The following is a 23,072-nucleotide window of genomic DNA, read 5'->3' as shown; positions in this document are numbered from 1 at the left end:
AATCTCTAGTATGGGTCAAAAACATAGTTTCCTACATTTCCCATAATGCAACTCAACCCTGGCTCTTAAATGCCTGCAGCTTCCTCCAGAGCCACAGAAGAAAATATACAAGTGTTTTCACAGGCTGTCTAGTACTTCTTGTGACGAGTGAACTGAACTTCATGTATAAAATTGGTGGAGTGCCCTTTTAAAGTTTCAATTACTTACATACTTTCATCGTGTATCATTTGTTATCTTTCTTTCTCTGTCTCCTCCCTGCAGTGTCATCATGCATCACCACCTACAAGAAGACACCTCCCCCGGTCCCACCACGGACCACCCCATCCAAACCCTTCATATCGATCACGGCCCAGAGCAGCACAGAGTCCGCCCAGGATGCCTACATGGACGGGGGCTCCGGCCCGCGGACGGGCATCAGCTCCCAGCCGGGCCTGTCCAACTCCACAGAGAGCATCGACAGCATGAAGGCTCTGACAGCAGCCATAGAGGCGGCTAACGCTCAGGTGCACGGCCCCGCCAGCCAGCACGTCACCAACAGCACCATCACCATCACTGCCACCGCTACCACCTCTGCCGTCGCACACGTCTCAGCAGACAGCAAGGCACAGAGGGAAGCGCTCCGCAAGTGCCTCTCCATAGGGATCCAGGTTTGTGGATGATCCCGGGTTTCTGTTGAAGTTCTAAAATAAAACTCTGGAATGCAGTTTGACAGTTTCTCCCCTCCTCTTAGGTGGACCCAGAGGAAGGAGGGCCAACAGAGGAGCAGTCTAAATTCCAGTCAATAGGAATTCAGGTGGAGGATGAGCGATGGTGAGTAAAGAGCCAAACAGAGAAAGAGAAGGAGGTTGTAAAAGTGAAAAACTGGATAAGTCTGATGGGAGGGATGAGGCAGAGATAGCATGAACTGGAAGAGGACTTGTGGAGACAGAGAGAGGTTTGTAGTGTGCAGGGCAAGCTTTTGCCCCCCCTGCATTGGCTTTCCAGCAGCAGCTGTCCCCAGTTCAGGGGAGGTTGGCGTCAGAGCCCCCTCAGCCAGGGGCCCCAAGTGACAGCTGGGCCAGAGGATGTGGTGCAGGGAGCCGGGAAGGTGGAGTGGGTGAGTTGACAGCCATCTGTTGCTCCAGTCATTGTGATTCAGGCTACTTTGAGGCTGTGTGTGTGTTTGTGTATGTGTGGGAGGGAGGGAGAGAGAAAAGGGGAGGGTGTTTTATTGGGTTTGTTTAGTTCTGAGAGCACTGAGAGACTGCTGTGCTGTCAGCTACAGCCTCTCATTCTGCAACATGTTTCCCGTTTGAGGAGAAGCAGCCTAGTGTGCATGCTGTTTCATTTACTCACATCGCACCAGGCTTATAGAGGCCTCTGGTGGGACACGCAGGCATTTATGTTTTCTTTGTATGCTTTCATTCACCATGTCAAAACAGTGACCTTCTGTTTGGTGAAGGAAGTTGACAAATTTTGCCACGGTACTGGTTTCGTCTTGTAGCAAAGGCATGCTTCGGGAATTCAAAGAGACATCACCTTTAATCAAAGGTCACAGTGAGGGCTGAGTCCAGCACTTTAAAACGCACACTTACACAGTGTCAGGGAATGTGAGGGGCTTTCTGAAAGGGGAGGTCTCAGCTGACTGACCAAGCTCTGAGTTCCATGACATGCCAAGCCAAATATTAACTCATCCAGACACCTTCTAGTCTGCGAGGCTTGGATGTTATGCAGCACTGCAGCCGGTGCATTTCTCTGGTTAATGTTTAGAGTACGTGAGGGGGTATTTTTGTTGGTGCATATTAGATTGTTTACCTGTTGGCATGTATCTTTGTGTGTGTTGGTCCATGCGTGTGTGTGTGTGTGTGTGTGTGTGTGTGTGTGTGTGTGTGTGTGTGTGTGTGTGTGTGTGTGTGTGTGTGTACCTGGGAGGTCTGGGCATGCTGCCCCCCACATTAGATTCCCAGACAGTGAGAGTGCCAAACTCCTACGGCCTCGCTCCAGTGCTCAAACTCCCTTATTTGTGTCTGTGTGTGAGAGAGTGTGTGTTTATATGCAGCAGTCGCAGGTCATAACCTCACCTTGTTGTTTGAACTAGGATTAACTGACAGGGAGTGGAAGAGAGTTGTAAACGAGATGAACACAACAAGCAACATGCTTGTTGGGAGATAAAGCTGATTTTTATTCACGTATCATATTTATTCCCTTAAAGATGTATACAAGTCAATTTATAAAGTGTTTTAATGAAATTATACTAATTTGTTATATTTTTCTATATCATAGTGCACTTAATTTAGAAGTATATGATCACAAACATGCAAAAAAGTGCAAAGAATTAACTGTGACATACAAATGAGATTTGATGGATTAACTGATGGATTAGGGTCTGGAGTTGATTGTCACCAGATGGCTTTGCAATCCCGGGGAAAATGAGCATTGCTCAGGGTCCTAGTGACCAAATCATCTTGAAAAGTCAACTTAAGGGACAGCTAGACCTCCCAGTCTTTAAGTTTTTGTCCTAACTGACTGAAGGTTTGTCATTACTAGCATAAAACAAACAAACAAGATGCCTCAGGTGCATATGCAACTTTTCAATGTCAACTTGTGGTGCATAGTAGCACGAGTGGCTGTGAAGTGCTGTTTTCTGTCGTCCAACATATGTTCTGGCACTAATTTCTATATCCAAATAAGACATCAAGCTGTTTTTGTTTATATATGCTTCTGTATTTCCCATATGTTTGTGGTTTGAACCATGTTCTCTGCAGATGTGGGGAAGATTATTGAGATTTATAACAAAAAAAACCTAGAGGTAAAGAGGCCTTCGGAAACAGGCAGCTTATGGAATGCAAGACTCCACCTCTGTTGTGATTTACAACTTTCCATCATGTTCACCACATGAGTGTAATGAGAACATGGACTGCATTTTTACGTGCTCTTTTTTTTCTCCTGCGTACCTCCTTCATGTTTTGTAGTCTCTTCTCTCCCTCATGCTGTCGTTTGTCTTTCAATGCCCTTCCTTGTTCTTTTGCCTACTGTCTATTGATATGTCAGTCTTTCTGTCTGGGCTGTGTTTGGCCTTGCCCGTCTCTGCCCCTGCAGGAAGTTGTTAGCAGGCTGATAGAAAGCAGGCTGAGGTCATTAGAACTGAACACCTGCTCGGAGGAGTTACTCTCTTACTCTTAACTGCTCTTCACACACACTCGTGGGCTGCTGCTGTGCACACATAAAGCACATACACACTGTGTTTGATCTACCCGAAGCCACTCCCTTGTTCTTGCTCTCTCTTTTTCTGTTCACGGAAGAGGAGAGATGAATGAGAAAAGGGGAGGTAGAGATGAATAGGTAGTGCAGAGGAGGAGTGTGTATCCGGAGATGGGCCGAGGCAGATGTGATGGAGCTATGATCATTTGTGTGTGTCGTGCTGCAGGCAGGTCAAGCTGAGGTTCATTTGTGAGAGGACTGTGGGCATGTTTGGATCAAAGTACAGCTAGCAGGCTAGCAATTCAGTCTCTTTTCTGGCTTGGCAAAGTTGTTACTTCTTACTAATTTGCCGTGTATTGACAGCAGAAATATTAAAAATGTAAACCTACAGTAGGATAAGGAATGCTTGGTATACCAGAATTTAGAAGTTTGTATGAGGATATATGTGATGAGTTCAAATGTGTACTATTCCGCTTTAATTTGCTCTTTGTTTGTATCTTTGGAGCTCCTGTCCGTACGGGCTCGTATGTATGCATATCAAAGTGTATCTCTTGTTTTTTAAGTGGCTCAGTACATTTTTGTTTGTTAATAAAAGATGTGCTTTGAGTCGTGTACCAATTTGAGTTGAGTTATAATCTTGCAGTGATTAAACTACTTGCTCCCCACACACACACACACACACACACACACCCGCGTCCCTCTGGCGTCCCATTCATTACTGGGGTGGTGAGCTGCTCTATAGAACGTAGCCAAATATGAGTGTGTGTGTTGATTTAATCTTTGCACATGAGTGTGTGTGTATCTGCTGTTGCACATAGTGTAGAGAGACTTGGCAAAGTCTGCCCGACAGCGGCACAAAGCCTCTGAGCCAAATACGACATGGCACACCCAGCTGTAGAGAAGGGTCCCAGGTGTGTGTGCATGTGTGTGTGTGTGTGTGTGTGTGTGCGTGTGTATATGAGCGTGTGTTTGTGTGCATGTAGTGTTTGTGTATGTACATCAGCCCCAGAGCATGGCTTGTGGTGTGACAGATGATTGCACACTCTGTTGCTTCTGAATGAGCCAGGTGACAAAACACACACACACAAAAGACGTTCCATACAACAAAAGCTATTCCTCGCTATCAGTGATGAGATTGCTGTGATCATTTCAATTTTTCATACTGGGAGCACCTCCAAAACTGCGTGTAAACAATATTATCATAACTACTGCTAAACGGGAGACACAATTGTGGTATTACTATACAATATGAGTATGTGTAATCAATTACATAAAATCAGATCTTTAAAAGGTTTTCTGCCTTCTTTCCTAGTTACCGCAGGATGACCCGCTCCAACAGTGTAACCACGGCCGTGCAGGCTGACCTCGACGACCCCACAGACGCACCAGAGCTCCCGCCGCGTCACTTTTCCACCATGCCTCGCCAGCACTCCCGCGATGCTGCTACTTCTACCGTCAGCATCCAGGGCTCGGGGAACCACTACCACGCTTGTGCCGCTGATGACTACGGGGAGGTGGGGTTCGACCCTTCAATCCTGCCCCCTCCAGACCCATGGATGGACAGCATGGCCGAGCCCGAGGTGGGGGCTCTGGAGGCTGTCGGCCGATCGGTGTGCCCCCGTGACGGCCGTTGGTTCCTCAAGTTGCTGCAGGCTGAGACGGAGCGTATGGAGGGCTGGTGTAGACAGATGGCGCAGGATGAGATGGAGAATGAGCTGCCTGATGAGAGTGAGTTGAGTCATAGAGACTAAATGCCAAGATATGAAGACAAGAAGGTCTGTTATACACTGATATTAGGTCTATTTTTCGTTCTCCTCTCCTCTACTCTGATTTGGAGGGTGCTGATATTCATGGTATTGGACCACAATAGCTGCTTGTTCCTGTCTCAGGCTCTCTGGCCTCCACAGACATACCGTACATACTTATCAATAGGCCGCTGCTGGCCCCAGCCACACATCTGTCCTTTACATGCACTGTATAATGATCTCTCACACAAACGCAGTGAAGGGGTTTCTCTCAGTGCTCCTCCAGGCAACTATTTGATCTTGACGTTTACACACATACTCACACTGCAGTGCATGTCTGTGTACACACTCTAAATATGTTTTATGCACATATACTCACATGCCCATACCACACTGAGCAAACAAGCTTCAGGCAGTAGGCACTGTATTTATACCTGTCCTTGCTGCGCAGCTGATTTCATGTCTTACCAAAAATGTCATTGCTTATGCAGCTAGTGTGCTGTTATGGTTCCAGGCAAGAGATTCTCTCACAGAACGTGCAGAACAGGGAGGCTGTCTCAAGGTTATGTTTTCCCAGATCCCACACTACCATGTGCGCGCACACACACACACACACACACACACGTACATACACATCCTGAAGGAGTTGAAGACATTGTATCTGTAGTGCAGATTCATTACTCCCCCTCTTAGTTTCTGATCCCATTTTCTTCATGTAGACTAATGTATGCACTGACAGCTCCTCTCCATAGGGATATGTGAGTCAATAGGACTGACCATGGGAGTCAGGTTATGCAGTACAACCTTGTTTATCTCATGTATCAGTCTGCCAAACAGGCATTGTGAGAGAAATAAAACAGTACATTCTTTTAGGACCATGCTTGATTTTTAAGTTTTCTTTTTGATACATTCCAGCAACTAAAACATTTCTTATGTGCTGTAAATATGCATTTTTAATTTTGTGTACATGTAGGATTTCTATTTTTGGAGAACATTTCAGTAATTATTTCACTTCCCTGATTGACTTCTGTTCCTGGGAGGCACAGATAAAAGAGGATTCTAGCGCATCCTTTTCTGTTGCATTACAAATGCACCCTCTCTGTTAGCGCTGCAACATGCCTGCAGTATGCGGTTCTGTGAGTAATTGCATTGTGAATTGTGTGTGTGTGTGTGTGTGTGTGTGTGTGTGTGTGTGTGTGCATGCATGTGTGTCTGTGTCTTTCTGCAGTCCTGGGGAAGATCCGCAGTGCAGTGGGGAGTGCCCAGCTGCTGATGTCCCAGAAGTTCCAGCAGTTCCGGGAGCTGTGTGAGGAGAATCTGGTATGTGTCACCTCATCCTCTGCATGCTCCCCCAGCCTCCCCCACCCCCAACACTGACATCATCCTGCACAAATCATCTTGACAGGCCAGACCAGCACTCATTTACTATGTATCTAGTGTAGAGTGTGCATTTGCACACCCTTACTGTCTTTCACATGCAAAAAATAGAACTTGCCGTGTAAAAATTAGAGCCTGACAAACAGGGATTTTTAGATGCTGATACCAATATATATATTTCTGTACTGAAGCAGCCAAAAGCTTTTTAGATTGTGCTTATTTGTGCAGATATTCACTTTTATTTTTTCCATTTGCATGTCCAAATATTAAAAATACCTGTGTTGCATAATTTACCTATTATATAACAATTAGACCTGCCATTTAGAAACAGAGAAACTGTGAACTTATAAAATCATTATTGACCCTATTATTAATTATAAAATGGATAAAAATACAATTTGGAAAAAAATGGAAAATGTCTATTTTTATAGTGTTTATGTAGCAATGGACCACATAACTTGTATTGAATGAAAGATGAGTACTTAACAGATTGACAAAATTATATGTTTTGGTTCCATCACAGTGGATGTAAGATTCAAAACAAAGGGCAATGAAGAAGTCAAAGGTATATTCTAGATACAAGCCCAGTACTCGCACGTATTTACAGTATGGTGCCTGATTTATAAAATAAATCTGTGTCATTACAATTCCAAATAACTTGCTCCTCAATATGCATTTGACTCACTTCAAAGCCAATTATGTAATTAGTGCAGTTGCTGGAAAACTGAATCATCAGATAGCAAAAGCATCTTTACAAAAATGTGTGATAAGCATATAAACAATGTGTGTATGTGTGTGTTCACGTGGACATGTGTATGCAATTTTTGTGTATCAGAACCCAAATGCACACCCACGGCCCATCTCCCAGGACCTGGCAGGTTTCTGGGACATGCTCCAGCTGTCTATCGAGAACATTAGCCTGAAATTTGATGAACTCCACCAACTCAAAGCCAACAACTGGAAACCTCTGACCCCACCAGAAATTCAGGTGCAGACACACATGGCGAATTTATTTAACTCCATTTTAAATGATCAAATTCATCTAGCCGCAATTTTGTTTTGGAATGCTTTACTAACCTGCATGTTATCTGCTGTCATTACTGTATACTTTTAAGTCCTAATGATTCACAGTTAAGCTTTGTTGTAGCATGCAAATATGTGTTGCATACTGTCGTGTTGCCTGTCTGACGTCACCACTTGTATTTGTGTGTTTTGTTCTGTCTTGGTGTTGACAGTGAGCTGCTTTTGAGAAGTTACTCCTACTACCTGCCATGCACCGTTTGGGCCTGTCCATCTCCAATGGTCACTTTTACCTCACGCAGTGGTCATCACCGTGCTCTCTTATCCCACACAAATGGCTGCCACTATGAACCATAACCTCATTTGAAAATTGCATGCTCTGACATTATGCCGACAACAGCTACACCGCTCTTTTTAACCCTTACGCAAGTTGGCTGCAGTTGTGTTGCTCCTTACTGTGTTTAGCTGCAGCTTGCCATGAGGGCTCAGTGGTCTGTCATTAAGACTATTTGTCATTCCTGTCCAGGAGAGAAGGATGCCCCCTCCCGTGCCAAAGAAGCCCCAGAAGGGCCACCCTCCCCTGGCTAGGGACCGCTCGCTGGAGAGCTCTGAGCGCCAGCGTCTGGAGGCTCGCAAACGCCTGCTAGCTGCCAAACGTGCCGCGTCGGTTCGGCAGAGCTCTGCTACAGAGAGCGCAGACAGTATCGAGATCTATATCCCTGAGGCTCAGACCAGACTATGAGACACACAAACACATGTACCTACGCACATGCCTAATACACTGTCCCATCCACACAATAGCACTGAATGGTAAGGCTAGGGTGCTAACATAACAATCACATTTTTTGTAGACTTTCCAGATCACTGTGGGGTCAGTCATGATGGAAGTTGTTTGAACAAGAAATGTACATTTACAGTATTTATTTATTTATTTAACCCCCCCCCCCATTTACTTCTCCCAGCTTTGATGTAGCAGTCCCTCCTGTTCCTGTACCTCCACCCACCCTGCACTCTCAAAGAAGTATCTTTTTTTTAAGTGGCCTAATATTACAAAGTAAGCCAGGTGTAGCACAGCAGTGATGCTTCATGTTAATGTGTTTCAGGTGCTGAGAATCAGAGGGAAAACAGGGAGGGAGCATGCATGTGCATGTGGAGTGTGTGTATGTATATACATGCAAACCACACAACAAAAAAAAAAATCAAATGGAAAGACCAGACCAGACCTAATCACTCATATTCGATTTTATTTTTATATTTGTATAAAATCCTATGATCTGACTCTGAAAATACCATAAGCTTGGAAGTTTTTGATTTGTATAATGAGGGCAAACATTATAAAACAATGGTGAAAAGACCAGACAAGGAAACCATAATGTCAGTTAGTGACACAATTCGCCCTCTGTCTGAAAATGGGTCTTTCCGGCAGCAGGAGGCCAACCCTGTAGGAAAGGTCAAGAGGTCAGAGTTTGCTCCTGCAGGTGAGGCAAAGTGGCTATTGAGCCAGGAGCAGATTTTGGGCTTCTAAAAAGAGTGCAGTTCACTGAAAGAATCACTGTTCGAAAATGCCACAAACCTAATCTGTGTGTGAGTGAGACAAGGAGCGCACGCGTGTGCGTGCGTGTGTGTGTGTTATGATTCAGATATTTATTTCAAAAGTGCTTCCTATTTTTCAAGGTCTAAAGGGTCCTAGTTGTAATTGAAGATTAAGGTAGCAGTATCAACAAACTGTAAACAAACCACCCATCTTGTCTCATTTTAAACTGAGCAAAACATGTTTGTATAAAGAACATACAGTATAATGACATGACATGCATGCTGACACAAGGTAACTGATATTTTTGTCTTTTCTAAACAGGTTTAATCCTTTCTCATGTTGGGTTCAAACTCTTTGGTGTTACAGACAATGCTAAAATACTGATATTTGGTACAATACTGGTAGTTGTACTATATTTTATTATGTAATTTTTAGACAAGAGAGGTTTATTGACAGTATTGAGACTAAAGGACTGAAAAGGGACTATTTTCTCCTCACTGTGTGTGCACTATCTCTGCCTCCAAATGAAGCAATTATTTGAAGGCCATACAAACAAAATCCAATTTGTAATATTTTGTATTCATGTTTAATTTATTGATTAGGAGAACAATGACTGTTTATTGAGATTTTGATTATTATTATTATTATTATGCACTGACAACAAGGCCCTTATACTGTGTTTATGTTTTATTTATGTTGGTTCTTTTGCATGACAGGCACCTTTTTGTTTGTTTTTTCTGTTTCAATGATCAGCCTTAATTTCTAATATGATAGTCGAGCACAACAGCAGTCTCAGGGGAAGATGTGTGTGTGTCTGTGCGTGCGTGCGCACATGTGTGTGTGAGTGTGACTGACTTCATGTGACTGTATGTGACCCATGGCTTTGTCTCTATAACCCCAGCCACAAGGATAGGCCATTATCTTAAATAAGGGAATAGTATCCATGCCATCTTTTTGAATGAATCTGTTGAACATCTCAGCCCTAATTACTTCAATGTAACAAGGTATTTCTATCAGCTGCTTGAATGTGGAGACAATCCTGAGCCGGTTTACCATCACATTATTGTTTTGATAACAGAATAGCAGGACTTTGGTGTGTAGTCCAATTCTCTATATTGATCTGACAAAGTTTTGTGCCATTGGATGACTATAGGTGAGGATATATTCCTGCTATTTGTCCCTAGTGAAAGATTTTTCATTGAGAGACGTTTGTGAAGGAACTCAAGTGATGAAGTAACCGTACAGTATGATTTGTATTTTCTTTAGTTGGTCCATATGAATTTTAAAGAGAATGCATAAAAGTAACAATAGTTCAAACTTAACGCCATTTTATGTAGATGAAGCTCATTTTAGTATTTTTTATTTTCGAACTTGTATTTGAATTTGTCTGTCAAATGATGAACTTCTTATTTATGTTTATTATATTAACATATCAATATAATACTCCTGATATAACAGGGAGTTAGAAACCAGAATGTTGGATTGTGGTTAATTGCTAAACTCAAAAGACACTCCAGCAAATTCTGAAGCTTGTGATGTAGTTATATTAAGAGAACAACATTCAAATAAACATTTGTACATAAATGAATGTTTCCATATGTAAATGTAAACTAAAAAACCTAATCAAATAACATATTAAGCAGATATACATTTTGTAATTAATGTTATTACACTGTGGATGTTATGGCACGTGTATGAGCTCTTATCAGCATTAAAAAATATCATTGCCATAATTTTGTGGTGTTCATTTCTTTCCCTGTCTCCACATGTGTTTTCAATTGGAATATAATTAAACAGATTACAAGGCCAGCATGGTGTGTTTTTAGGGCATTTCCCTTCCGCAGGGGCGGGTCCCCATAATTAGACAGCTCTTTTGGCCTTGGCTTAGCCCCGTCACTCCTGTACATGCAGCTTCTGGTGATTCGTCATTCACACATCAGTCATGCTGAGTGGAGGCATGCTGACCTCAGTCGCCAGAGTTGGGGGGGGGGTGAAGAGGGGGGTTGCGGAAGTGGGTGTCATCTTTGTATAAAGCCTGGCCCTGGGTCTACCTTTCAGATGGCCCACCATGGTGTGCTACAATTGCTCACTGTGCGCCTGGAGGTCTGTTTAAACCCTCATTAGTGATTACATCCCCAAGTTTGGACCCAACCTGCCACTTTTGACAGGCAACATCTGACAAAAGGTGAAAAACCTAAAATACATTCTGAACATTTGTTGATGACCACCAGGGACAGGCTTTTTGGTGCAATGCTCCAGCCACTGACTAACCAATAAAATAATGATTACTTAAGTGATTACTTTGATAGACCAACCACATATTGTAGCAAGCTGATTAATGAACAGGGAGTACTGACTCTTCCTGGGGTCTTTTAAATGAAACAAAAGACAACCTCAGCAAAGGTTTTATATTTCTTTCAAATCAGAAAAATAGATTGGTGTTGAGCTTTAGAGAAGAACATGTAATAAATGAAAGAGTGGCTGTCTCAGCAAATATAGACAACAAATCCTATTGAGGCCAATAGAGAAGCTTTAACAGGACCAGAAGGGAACAGCTGTCCTCCTAGCCTTGAACGAGCCAGCAGACTCAGTTGTAAGCTGCCTTATATATTGACTTACATTGACTCTATTGAGACGCAGGCACACATAAAGCCCTGCTGGCAAGAAACTGTTGACGTCTGCTGTTTGCTTGTGTTAATTTATGCAGGATTATGCTAATTGGCAGGAGCTGTTGTAAACCTCTCACACACAGGAATGTCTCTGAATGCTGGTAGCCTGTGGAAAGATGCTATACTATTTCTGTCCTCCTGTACTTCCTCCTTTTATTTACTGAACATTCAGACTCAATACACTCTCCTTATCCTTTAGGGATGAATCAGTAATCTTCAAAGTTCAGTGGGATTTACAAGAAGACAGCCTGAAAAAAATGTGCATTAGATTTAAGTGATCTGAGTGATCCGCAAGAGGGACAATACCAAATGATCAATTCTGAGATGTAGAAAAACAAAACTTTATTTGAATCCCATGTGACCCCTATTTGCCACAAACATTGCACAGTATGAAAAGAAATCACATCATTGGGCATCATGTCACATTAACTATACACATGGTCCTATTATACATGAAAATGCTTTTTTGGTGATTTCAAAAATGCTGTCTTTGTCAGGTTGTAAAACAGCAAATGCAGAAAAGACATCTGTAGTGTTTAATTTTCCAGTCCACTGGCCGTCGTTTTCGCTGAGTGATGGGATGAAGGCTCAGACTAAGAACCTGCTACATTGGTCATCTGAAATATCCCTTGGTGGGAAAAAGAGTTTAAAAAAAAAAAAAAGTTTTTTTCTTTTAAAATAGCTAAAAGTAAAAGTTAATTACAAAATCAAAACTATACTTATACTCATGAAAAAACATAACATTACTACAGTAGTGAATAAGTTTGTCATAGATGCCAAGAGCAAAGTATGTTTAAGACACTGAGATGACCTTCCTCTGCCTTTAGTGTGCAAACAAACGAGGCAGACCAATCATGAACTGATCTCTGAAATGTTTAACAGTAAACATGTGTGGATGCAACCAATCCATCTGACTGGTCTGAAGAAGGGCTGCTTCTAGCTCTTGCTCCATTCTCTAAAATGATATACAGTATAATGAAAAGACATAAGACAGGCAGCATTTCTCTGATAACATTTTTGGTCCCTGTGTGCAAATAAGATACACATGTAGATACATACGCATGTTTGTGAAATGAATAAACAACTTACAGCCAAGGCACCTCGATACAGTTTTTTTCCATAAAAAAACATCCTCATCAATTTGATTGGTATACCAAAAATAGAAATGATCAGGCTTTCATGTGGATTTGTTCTCTGTTGCGTGCAGACAAGTCACTGAACTCAGAGGAGTTCCATAGTCGAGACACAAAGTCAGTCTCTATTCCCTCCTCTTCTTCTTCTGTCACATTCTCCCTTTAGGAGACCAGCTGTTTGGCTTGCAGCTCCATCTCTGCAGCCCGTTTGAGGGCCACGTCTACCAGGAGCTGGAAGCCGCTGAAGTCTTGTGTGAGGTCTGGAGGGGTGGGGGGAGGGGTGTTGAAGAGCCCACTGCGGGGGCTCAGGTTGCCCTCCATGCCGGTGCTGCTGAGGATGGTGGTAGTGGTGGGGAGTGGCTGGCTGCCTGGCCCTTCATCCCGGCACCTGAGCAGCATCTGTGAAGACTGCAACAGCTCAGCTGCTCTGTCACTGTTCATTCCTGGCACAGAGGGGTGAGAGGCTGTCGGGCTGGCCTGCATTGCTGTGCTGACAGTGGTGTGACAGATGACAGAAGGGCGGGTGGGCATGAGCCCTGGAGAGGGGGACATGGAGGTTGGAGAGGATATGGAGGGAGACACTGCCTTCCTCAGGACACCGGGCATGGCGGGTTCGAAGCTGGAGGGGTGAAGAACACGTTTGTCGTAGCTCTCCTCCGTACCTGCTGCAGGACTGCTGTGTTTCGGGGACTGGGAGCTGTCAGAAAAGCTGTCGCCAGCCTTGCTACCTTTTCTGGATATGGTAAACTGGTTAGGATCTTTGCCATCTTTCCGCAGCATCTCTGGAAGAAGTCGACGTCGTGCGTTAATGAACCAGTTGCACACCTGGATAAGACAACAAAAATCCACAATGTGAGAAAGCTGCATTACATGGCTCACTTATGTTCTGCCTTGCAATTTAAAAGAAAATCTGCTGGTACACTTATCCCCAGGTGCAGTTTGCACCTGTGTTTTCAATAGAGAAATCAAAATGAAATGGGTAGGCACCACCCATCACACACTATTTCACACCACAGGCTGTATATTTCACACTAGTAGCATTTCCTGTATATCATTTCAGCACTGCAGAACTGAAAACCCAGACCTCTAAGATTATAATCACATCTCAAACTATGAGAAGTTTAAATTGTAATGTTGTATTTTCAACAAAAAGTCTAGTTTAGACTTCTTAATCCTGTATTTAAAATAGTTTCAATAAAAGTAATCTCCTTTGTCATAGCAGTAATCACGGTCATCTCTCTTTTTTCGTCAGTCCTCCAGGCTAGTCGTAACTGGCTCGGGGAGACTTGCCGCTCTAACCATGTAAATGACTCTGCATTGTTCCCAGACAGCTGGGATGGAAAGGGGCTGGAGGGAGGGAAATTCCTGTCCAAGTGCCTCAGCCAAGCCAACAGCACACAGGGGGTGAGTTTACTCACGTTGTCTCAGGCTTTAATGTTGCAACATCAAGCTGATTTGGATGACCTTCAATTCACTGTTTGTGTGTCATGTTTTGTTTACCATCTAGACAGGACATGATTCAGTCAAGCTGACACTTGCTTCCTTTTGACTTCTACAGTGGTCTGTTTACAATCTAAGGGTTTACTGGTAATCATATATTTTCTGTCATATCTGTGTCCATACCTGCAGTGTGGAGAGCTGAGTCTGCTTGGACAGGAGTGCTTTCTCCTGTTCAGAGGGGTAAGCGTTGTAGCGGTGCTCGTATAACCAGTCCCGGAGGATCTGAACTGACTCCTTGGGCAGATTCCCCCGCCGTTTCCTCTTCCCGCTGCTCCCCGCGCTGGACGACAGATCCAGGGGGGCGTCCACGCTGTCCTCATCATCCGTCTCACTCCCTGACAGCATCATCAAACCTGCACGAGTGAGCGCAAGCGAGGAGAAAAGAGAGCGTATGAGAACAGGACAAAGAAAAATATGTATCCTCTTATGTCAGCCACCCTGTTGTCAGTCTCCCAGCCCGGCTATGCTGCAGCCGTTCGAACGCAAGCTGTCTGGGAGGCAGCTGATGTGTCAGAAGCAAGCTGTCAAGTTCAGCCATGTGATTCATATAAGGAGCGAGGGAGGGTGTGAGGAGGAGGGAGAGAGGGAGGGATGGAGGGGGGACGTCACAAAGGCTGGTCTGATGCTGTGGCAGTTATAAAACCTGCCTCAACAAATACAAGCCAGGTCTACTGCACAGACTGAGAGCACACCTTGCATGCTTGGATAAGAAAAGTACACTGGGCTGACCACAAGAACAATGGCTGTATAAAGGGAGATTTTGTTTTGAAGAATGGCAACAGTGTATTTGCAAAGATTACAGAGTTGCTTTCTTTTTAAATTCAGTGTTTTAGGCATGTCTAATCAAAGTAAATCATGATCAAACAGGCCTTTGAATTACTTTGAATGTGTAGAGTTTTACCCAGGGAAAATAAACCTGCTTATAAACTGCTTGTAAAACCCATTTTGATCAGATTGTTAATCAGTCAATCTGTTTTTTGTGTAGTTTTCAGCATATGTTGAATTTTATAGAAAGTAGAGTCCAATTGACACAAGTCATGAACATAAAGAAGCACATGTTTTTTTAATTAGATACTGGTAGTTGCTCATATGATGTTTAGGTCACTATTTACACATGCATACCAGCAGCTTGCTATGCTGGCAGCCCTGACGCCATTAAGTAAATACAGAAATTCAGAGAATATTTAGTACACAACGCTATGCAATCTGCTATGGGGCAAACTAGTGGGAAAGGAATAAGAAAGTTCCCAAGTCTGAGGGGCCAACAGGATGAGGTAATTACGTAGAGGGGAAGGGGGAGGGGAGACCTGTTGCAAATCAGCGTCTCCAGACTAAACAAAAGAATCTAGGGCTGCGTGGTTCTTTGTATGCGATTCAAAAGTTTCTACACGCAAACATTGCGTTCGCCATGAACTTAACTCCCTCCAAAATACTACAGTTGAACAGAGTGGGCAGAAAATACGTTTTAAGGCCCTAAAGACACTGGTTTTGTAAGTTTAAACAACTTGTAAGGGGTTTTCTATTGTGTGTGCGCGCTGCACCACGAGGTCCATGAATGTAACAAGGCAACAGCAACTTCCCACAATGAGGTCAGGATGAACATTAGCCTACATTTGGATTTGGATACAATTTAAAAGGTGCCGAGGGTGTTTCCGTTCGTGGTAGATAGTTAAAAGATACAAGATATCGATTTTTAAAGCTTGCAAGTTGTAAAAAATGCAACATTTCAAACTCCTGAACTCCTGCCACTTTGACTTGTGGCATCAGTTTTGCAAAACTTCGACACAAATAGTAGCGTCTGTCACTTAAATTAGCTTGCATTCACACCAAAAAGAAGCCTCGTTTAATTCAGTTTTGACATTTTATACGAACTTTAAAGTTAGCCTAATTACACCGTGACAAGAAAAAACACACATGGCGAATCGGCCGTGTGTTGTTGTGCCCAACCTTGAATAAAACATATGTTTAAAAAAATAAAATAAATCACCAATGATGGGCAAACCTAGCTATATCGACTTTTGACATCGCGCCAGCACATGGCAGAAAAAGCCCCCTGTCATGTCTGGAAAGGAAACAATAGACTGCATGGTTTGCATATGAGGGAAATCGCTCTGTTAATCGTTCTGTAGGCTGTCTCTGGTTATCTCAATTAATTTCGACTTAATTTTTTCTTAAAAGTATCCAACCTACCCTTTTTCGTCTTCATCTCCGTCCGAAAATGCCCACTTTTTCCTCGTCAAGCGCAGAAGAAAATTGCCTTTGTGCTCGTGCAGTGTTTTTCTTCTTTACTCCAGATATCCACAGTGTGTATCCGAATATTCGAAAACCCTTATTCATAAAAAAAAACTCGCTTTTAACCCCTTTTCTCTAATTTTCTCCCCCTCTTCTGGTCGTCCTTGTTTGGATACTTCGGGGGGGGGGGGTTACCTGAGATCTCCGCGTCCCTTCGGCTCAAAGCCCTTTTCTCATTGACTGTGTGTTTGATCCTGAAACTGGGTGACAGCTATCTTTGACAGCTGCGTGACTCAACGCACAGAGATCCTCCCACCGTGGAGGGCAGAGGAAAAATCTCTGACATCAGCATGGCTTGTTCCACTGACATGGATACAGTCTCGCTAAGCTTTAAGTGCTGCAGACCCTCCAAACAAAGCCGAATAAACACACAAACACCTTGTATATTAAATTATTATCCGCAGAAAGGCGTTGATTTAGGCGGGCAGTCAGAATGTCAACAACAGGCTGGCGGAGAGCACTGCGGAACTCGTGGTAACATCTTACATAAATAACCTAATAACCCCAGTGAAAACATTATTGCTACAGGGCATACACTTTTTTTAACCGATTGAGACTTATGGTGTGTATTCAGTAATAACTTTAGTTACCTTATTGCACCTTTGGTATCATCTGCTTCCTCTTTGTATAACACCTCGTGCAGAATTGTGCTGTGGTAGGCTTTTTGATTGCTTTCTATAATGCTCCTAGTGTATGTGTGTGCTTTTCAAGAGCAACATTTGTGTTCCTATTGTGCTTTTTAAAATGCATATCCTATCACCATATTATCGTGTATTACAATAAGGAACCCATTTCTGTTTATGGCAATACCTGCAAATGCTGTAATATAGCCTACTACTACACTTCCACTATAGTTGTCACTATAGTAGCTCATTCTGTCGTATCCCTGTAGAGACTGAATCATGTTTTTCATGTGGTTTTTGTGTCATTTACTTTTGAATATTGACATTATCGAAAGGACAGTTGATCTAATTTCTCGCGGGAATTTGTAGCCTAAAATCCTGTGTATACGGTGGTGTAATAGGGGGGTGTTGAGCCACCTTATTCCAGCTGGAGGTTAGTGCACCAGTTCAGATTACTGAAGATAACAGTACAGCGAAGGGAACGATCAATGCCCTCATTTGTATGCGGTGCACAACCTTGCGACAGCTGCTCTAGCATCGTCTCTTTGCATGTATTCGGATCGCACAGGCGTCCATTTCTCTCTGTGAAGCTAAATGTCGCCTCCGCGTGTGTATTTGTGGCACTTCACTTGAACGCAACGCCACTTGACAAACATAAGATCCTCGGGCTCCCTCCGGTGGTTATTGTACTGCTAAGCGACCCTGGCTGAACATGACAGTGTTTGTTAAAGAGTAGAGTTTGTTTGGAGAAAAGAAAAAGACAATATCTTGTCCACGTTCACTGTTGCCCCATGTTATAATATTTTAGTATTGGCAACAAATATATATGTGACAAAGACATTAGAAATGAAAACGGGCAACCCACCATAGTTAAGTTAATAATGCAGTTTACTTTACAGCTGCAGTTGTAACTGTAACTGACTCCACTGAGGTAATGTCTATATTAAGCACTCACATTCTCACCAAACACAAGTTGTGTGACTGTTTCAAACAGATAAGCTGAAACAGTCAATGTGTAAAAATAGAGGTATGAGCAGGTTAGGCATGCAGCAGCCTGCTGTTACCAGTAAGTCACTATCAGCCAGTTCGATTATTATTTACTGTGCCATTATTTCATAATTAAAAATTGCCTAAATAATAACAATGACGACAACAACAACAACAATAGTAATAATAATAAAAATACACTGGAAAAATTAAAATCCGAAATCATTTTAGTATTTTAATAGTAGAGGGCCTAATTGTAGTGCTTGTAGTAGTACGTTTTTTATTTGGCAGGCCTCTTGAAATACTGGTAGTAAATAATTTATTTCATTATTCATTTCTCTAAATTCAGAATAATAACTGAAATTCAGTAAGTTCAATTAAACTTTTTTTCTGTCCATGTTGTAAGCTTTTGCTTGGTTCATGTTTTATAGCGCAATACGGAGGTATAAAGGAGAGGTGTTGTGTGTATTCAGATAATGTTCAATGCTCTTTTCATAAACCTAGATTGCACTTCTGCCATCGTCTACCTTGACTTTTTTGATGGCCGTTTCCATTTGCTTGGAAATAACTTTAGTAACACTACTTTATACAAGAGAAAGAGGCTAAGAAGTTGTTGTTTTTGCCTTAATCGAAAAGGAGAACATTTGCCTACTTTAACGTGTTAGTGTTTTACACATTATCACTCAACTTATTTAACTGTGACACATCACACACATCCATTTTTCGACTTAAGGACTTGAAAATGGAGAGCTGTGTCAATCCCCCTACAGACAACATGAACGATACCGGACATTAGGCGATTTTGCCTTCAAAATAAAGTTGGAGTTATCACTTAATTCTGGTACCACTCATATATGTTGCCTTTTTTATTAGTCTAGAAGGGTGGTGCCTGTACATAGCCAGGGTTTGTTTGGCTTTTTACAAATCATTTGGACAAAAGAACAAAAAAAACCAACACACTTCCAAATGATCCACATTATTCATTGCTGTACATATAAAGTCTTGTGCACTTCTGTTTTCTTGACAATTGAATGGTCTTTACTTGAATAGAAACCAAGAGTGACCACATGGTTGCACAGTAATCCAAAGACCACACCTTAATTGTCATCATGTTACTTCAAGTTATCAATCCAGATTTATCATATCATTGTCATGAAAGAAAAAAAAAGGTATCCCGGAAAGCACACTTTACTTAGATTAGATAATAATGATAACACCAACAACAATAATGATAATAATTATTATTATAATAGAAACATCATTATACAACACATTTAAAATGTATGCAATACAAAGTTCTTCATTACAGTAGAAAAATACACAGAAAAAGATAGATGCAAAAGGTTGAGACACAAGACATTAGAAACAAAGTAGAAGCATTATTAGATTAATTTATTCTGAGTGTGTTTATGTGCAAGTGAAAGTACAAATAAAGTGTGCACAGCTTAATTTCATGCACAGGACCCCTTAAAGTGCCCATAAAATCAACTGAAACCCCTTGACTACACACAGGTGATCTCCATTTAACTAATTATGTGACTTCTAAATCCAGTTGGCTGCCCCAGTGATGGTTTAGGTGTGCCCTGTTAAAGGGAGTGAATGCTTATGCAAACATGTATTTTGTATTGCATTTTATTTTGTAGTCAATGTACATCACTTTGTAGAGGTCTGTTTTCACTGACTTGCTATTAAAGAGTCGTTTTCTGCTGATCACTGTCAAAAACATAAAATAACATTGCCACATTAAATCTACTTTGATTCAGTGTTTTTATAGGCACTGTAAACTTTCATGAATTTCATGCACGGTTTATGTTATGAGTTGGTCCCCAACTTGATTTGTTAAAAATGTTTTCAGTCCGCCATAGGGAACGAAGTACATTTTATTTCTTTTAAAAAACAACAACTTTGTAATGTAATGCTCGTTGATAAGGATTTTATTTTGAAAGCTTGTAAAAGAAAGACTTATCGGTTTCATTCTGGCTGACTTGACACAGTTAAAGCAAACAGTGTCCTGTAACAGTTTAAGTCTAAAATTAGGGAGGCACCCCAACAGCAAATGACGCAAGAAGGCTAAACTGGACAGTCTACTCGTCTCTGCATGTCAATGGTAACACGACTCAGGACCATGGAAACGCTCCCTACAACTTTGCTGTTGTTGATGACATGGAGGGTATTTTTAGATGTTGTTGTCATATTTCCTTAACAGCCCGGCTGCGGCGTTCAGTATAAAGGACCCTTTCAAAATGCAGTTGTACAACAGTGCGCTGACACACTACCCGAAGTCGTCTCGCAAAGTTACAATAACTTTATCGGCTGGATCCGAGCGTTTGAACGGGACAACACCAAGTCCCTCTGAGACTGATAAACCAGAATTTACACACCCAGGCACAACTTCAACGGCCAACGAGGATCCGGTGAGAGAGACTGCTTCTTCCGCAAACATGCCTGCGTTTTCATGTTACGAGGCTTCATCTATGAGGCCAATTTACTTCACATCGACTGCTGAAATATTAATCCGCAGACCTGATGGAGTGGAGAGGTCTGTGCCTGTCCATGTCATGCGGGAGTCCAAGACCAAACCACCCTCTCCTGTTTCACATAATGGTGGAAGTATCCTCTGTAATGACTGTGACTCTGATGTGATTGTGGATTTGATAGATCATCTAAGAAATGGGACAGATGAGCTTTTTCCTGACTGCCCAGAGCTGGTTGGAAATCACCTTTTCAACAGTAACAACATCCATAGACCCAGAATAGAAGAAAAAAAGAGGATGGTTGGAAATTTAAGTGAGGATGATACAGTTTCAGTGACTAATGCCCCCCTCAGAAGCAATGGATGGGTGTCGTTGCGTGAAGACGAGTTAGTTCCCTCCAGGGCAGCTCATCCTGAAGACCTCATAACGGAAGATTTTAGTGATCTGAGCAGTGGCAAAGCTGCTCCAGCATCAGATGAGAGACGGGCCTTTGAGCTCAGCGTTCTGCAGGAGTCGCCCCCACAGAGACGCCAAGAGAGAGGGGATGTCAATGATAAAGTCACCCGGTACTTGGCTGAAGTGGAGAAACAAAACAAGTACCTCCTGGAGAGGCATAAATACAGGTACCACATCATTCCAGATGGCAACTGTCTGTACAGGGCTGTGTGCAAAGCCACGTACGGAGACCAGGCGAGGCACGCGGAGCTGAGGGAGCAGACGGTGCACCACATCGCAGACCACTTGGATGAGTTCAACCCCATCATCGAAGGGGATGTAGGGGAGTTCCTGATCAATGCGGCGCAGGACGGTGCCTGGGCGGGGTACCCTGAACTTCTCGCCATGAGCCAGATGTTGAACGTCAACATCCACCTGACAACAGGGGGGAGCTTGGAGAGCCCCACTGTCTCCACCATGGTGCACTATCTCGGGGAGGAGGATGCTTCCAAGTTGGCTATCTGGCTGAGTTGGCTCAGCAATGGTCACTACGACGTCCTTCTAGACAAGTGTCTCCCCAACCCAGAGTACGAGGACTGGTGCAGACACTCACAGATGCAGAGGAAACGAGATGAGGAACTGGCAAAGTCGATGGCAGCCTCATTATCCAAAATGTACATCGAGCAAAATGGATGTGCATGAAAGAAATACTGTATGTTGAGAGTTAAAGAATGCATACTGATACAGTAGAATGCAGAACCACTAATTCTGCTTGGTTTCTACATGCTTGAAATGATTTTTTATAAGATTTTACAGTGAGAAAGGTAGTGCAGTGCACATACTTTGGTTTTTGTATATGCCAGCATTGCCAAATTAGTGGCAGTGGAAAGTGTGAAAGTGTGTGAGCCGGTTCTTCTTGATAGTTTGGGTTATGTTGACATGATTGAAATTCTTTAATGCTGTTCAGTTACTGTACATGGAAGTGAGTATACAGTATTTATTTGCCTTTTATTGCCAGACCAGTTATTTTTATATAATGTTTGTGCTTTGTAGGCCATTGCCAATTACAGAGAAACTTGGTTTGCCATTTTTCACTATAGCTACATTGTTTATCTGTATAGCAACTCTCTTTTGCACAAAAGTCCTATCAGACAAGTCCAGAGAGTTTGATTTGTGTCAGTGAGAACAATTAAATGGTTCTTTTTCCATTATTCCAGTTCTTTTTAGGCTTTTGACAAAATATTTCAAAATAAAGTTTTGAAGAAACCTGATTTGCAGTGATTTCGTGTTTAAATTTACATGCTCATTGCTTGATTATCTGTCTCTTGCGTACATTTATACATAAATTCTTATCCAGTATCACAATAATAATGTCAGCTACGGTATGCCATCTTGTGTGCAGTATTGTTGGTCTGTAATGGGATCCATCTATTAAATTGCAGCGAGGCAGGCTAGATTAAGTGACATGTGCAGTACTCATCCCCCTCCCCCCTCTGTCCTAAAGTGAAAAGAGATGTTTGGAATTTATTACATCTAGTGACCCCAGAGCCTGCAGCCTCTCATTCAGGTCAGGCTGCAGAACTTAGTGAATTAAATGACTGTGGTCTCAGTATTCAGATCACAAGGGAGATGTTCTGTGTCAAAGCTGTACAGTGCTCTGTCACACCATAGCAAACACTGCCACTTGGGGGCAGCAGAAACAAGCTGTGAACACAACACTGACATATCATTGCCTTTTAAATTGATATGGCAAATTTGTTAGAAAACAGCTGCTTATTTACACATCTAGCAGTTACGGAGCAACATTAGCATTCATTTGGGGTCATGTTTCTGGCCACCTGATGAATGTAAGTCTAATATTCACTCTCTTTTAGCTCTGTTTATGGTCTCTCCTGAGGGAAATATCTGGCTCTTTAGCTGCTAAATGTTCACCAGCTAGTCGCTAACTGTGTGTCTGCTGTTTGGTGCTGAGCACGTAGTGTACAGTGGGTTTTTAGAGCCCTGACCTTGCTGAACTACCTGTATCATCACCTTGATGACCTTGACCTTTAATACTATTCAGCCATATTTGCTTGCAGAGAAACTTCTTTTCAATTTTAATCT

General features: G+C 42.5%; 3 protein-coding genes across 6 annotated transcripts in view; 2 read left to right on the top strand and 1 right to left on the bottom strand.

Annotated features, from left to right (window-relative positions):
* The window catches only part of dlgap1b (discs, large (Drosophila) homolog-associated protein 1b), a 90,577-nt gene extending 79,988 nt beyond the window's left edge, over positions 1–10,589 (top strand). For 2 of the 4 annotated variants that reach the window (XM_044176836.1, XM_044176837.1), the window contains exons 7-12: positions 262–647; positions 731–810; positions 4,493–4,908; positions 6,154–6,245; positions 7,138–7,290; positions 7,849–10,589. In XM_044176836.1, coding sequence (XP_044032771.1) covers positions 262–647; positions 731–810; positions 4,493–4,908; positions 6,154–6,245; positions 7,138–7,290; positions 7,849–8,064 — 1,343 coding nt within the window. In that variant the 3' untranslated portion in view covers positions 8,065–10,589. The other 2 variants (XM_044176839.1, XM_044176838.1) reach the window with 2 other exon arrangements.
* Positions 10,590–11,850: 1,261 nt separating this feature from the next.
* Positions 11,851–16,737, bottom strand: tgif1 (TGFB-induced factor homeobox 1). Its single transcript, XM_044176835.1, has 3 exons — positions 16,349–16,737; positions 14,282–14,511; positions 11,851–13,483 (listed from the first exon to the last, which is right to left on the bottom strand). Exons 1-3 carry the CDS (start codon positions 16,362–16,364, stop codon positions 12,821–12,823), a joined length of 909 nt encoding a protein of 302 aa, XP_044032770.1. The 5' UTR covers positions 16,365–16,737; the 3' UTR covers positions 11,851–12,820.
* Positions 16,738–19,934: 3,197 nt separating this feature from the next.
* On the top strand, positions 19,935–22,240 carry LOC122866757 (OTU domain-containing protein 1). The gene has a single exon (XM_044176832.1). It carries the CDS (start codon positions 20,241–20,243, stop codon positions 21,669–21,671), a length of 1,431 nt encoding a protein of 476 aa, XP_044032767.1. The 5' UTR covers positions 19,935–20,240; the 3' UTR covers positions 21,672–22,240.
* The last annotated feature ends 832 nt before the right edge of the window (positions 22,241–23,072 follow it).

Source organism: Siniperca chuatsi, linkage group LG19 (assembly GCF_020085105.1).
Source record: "Siniperca chuatsi isolate FFG_IHB_CAS linkage group LG19, ASM2008510v1, whole genome shotgun sequence".
NCBI classification, from domain to species: domain Eukaryota; kingdom Metazoa; phylum Chordata; class Actinopteri; order Centrarchiformes; family Sinipercidae; genus Siniperca; species Siniperca chuatsi.
Note: the sequence above shows the minus strand (reverse complement) of the source record. Positions and strands in the feature narration are given on the sequence as shown.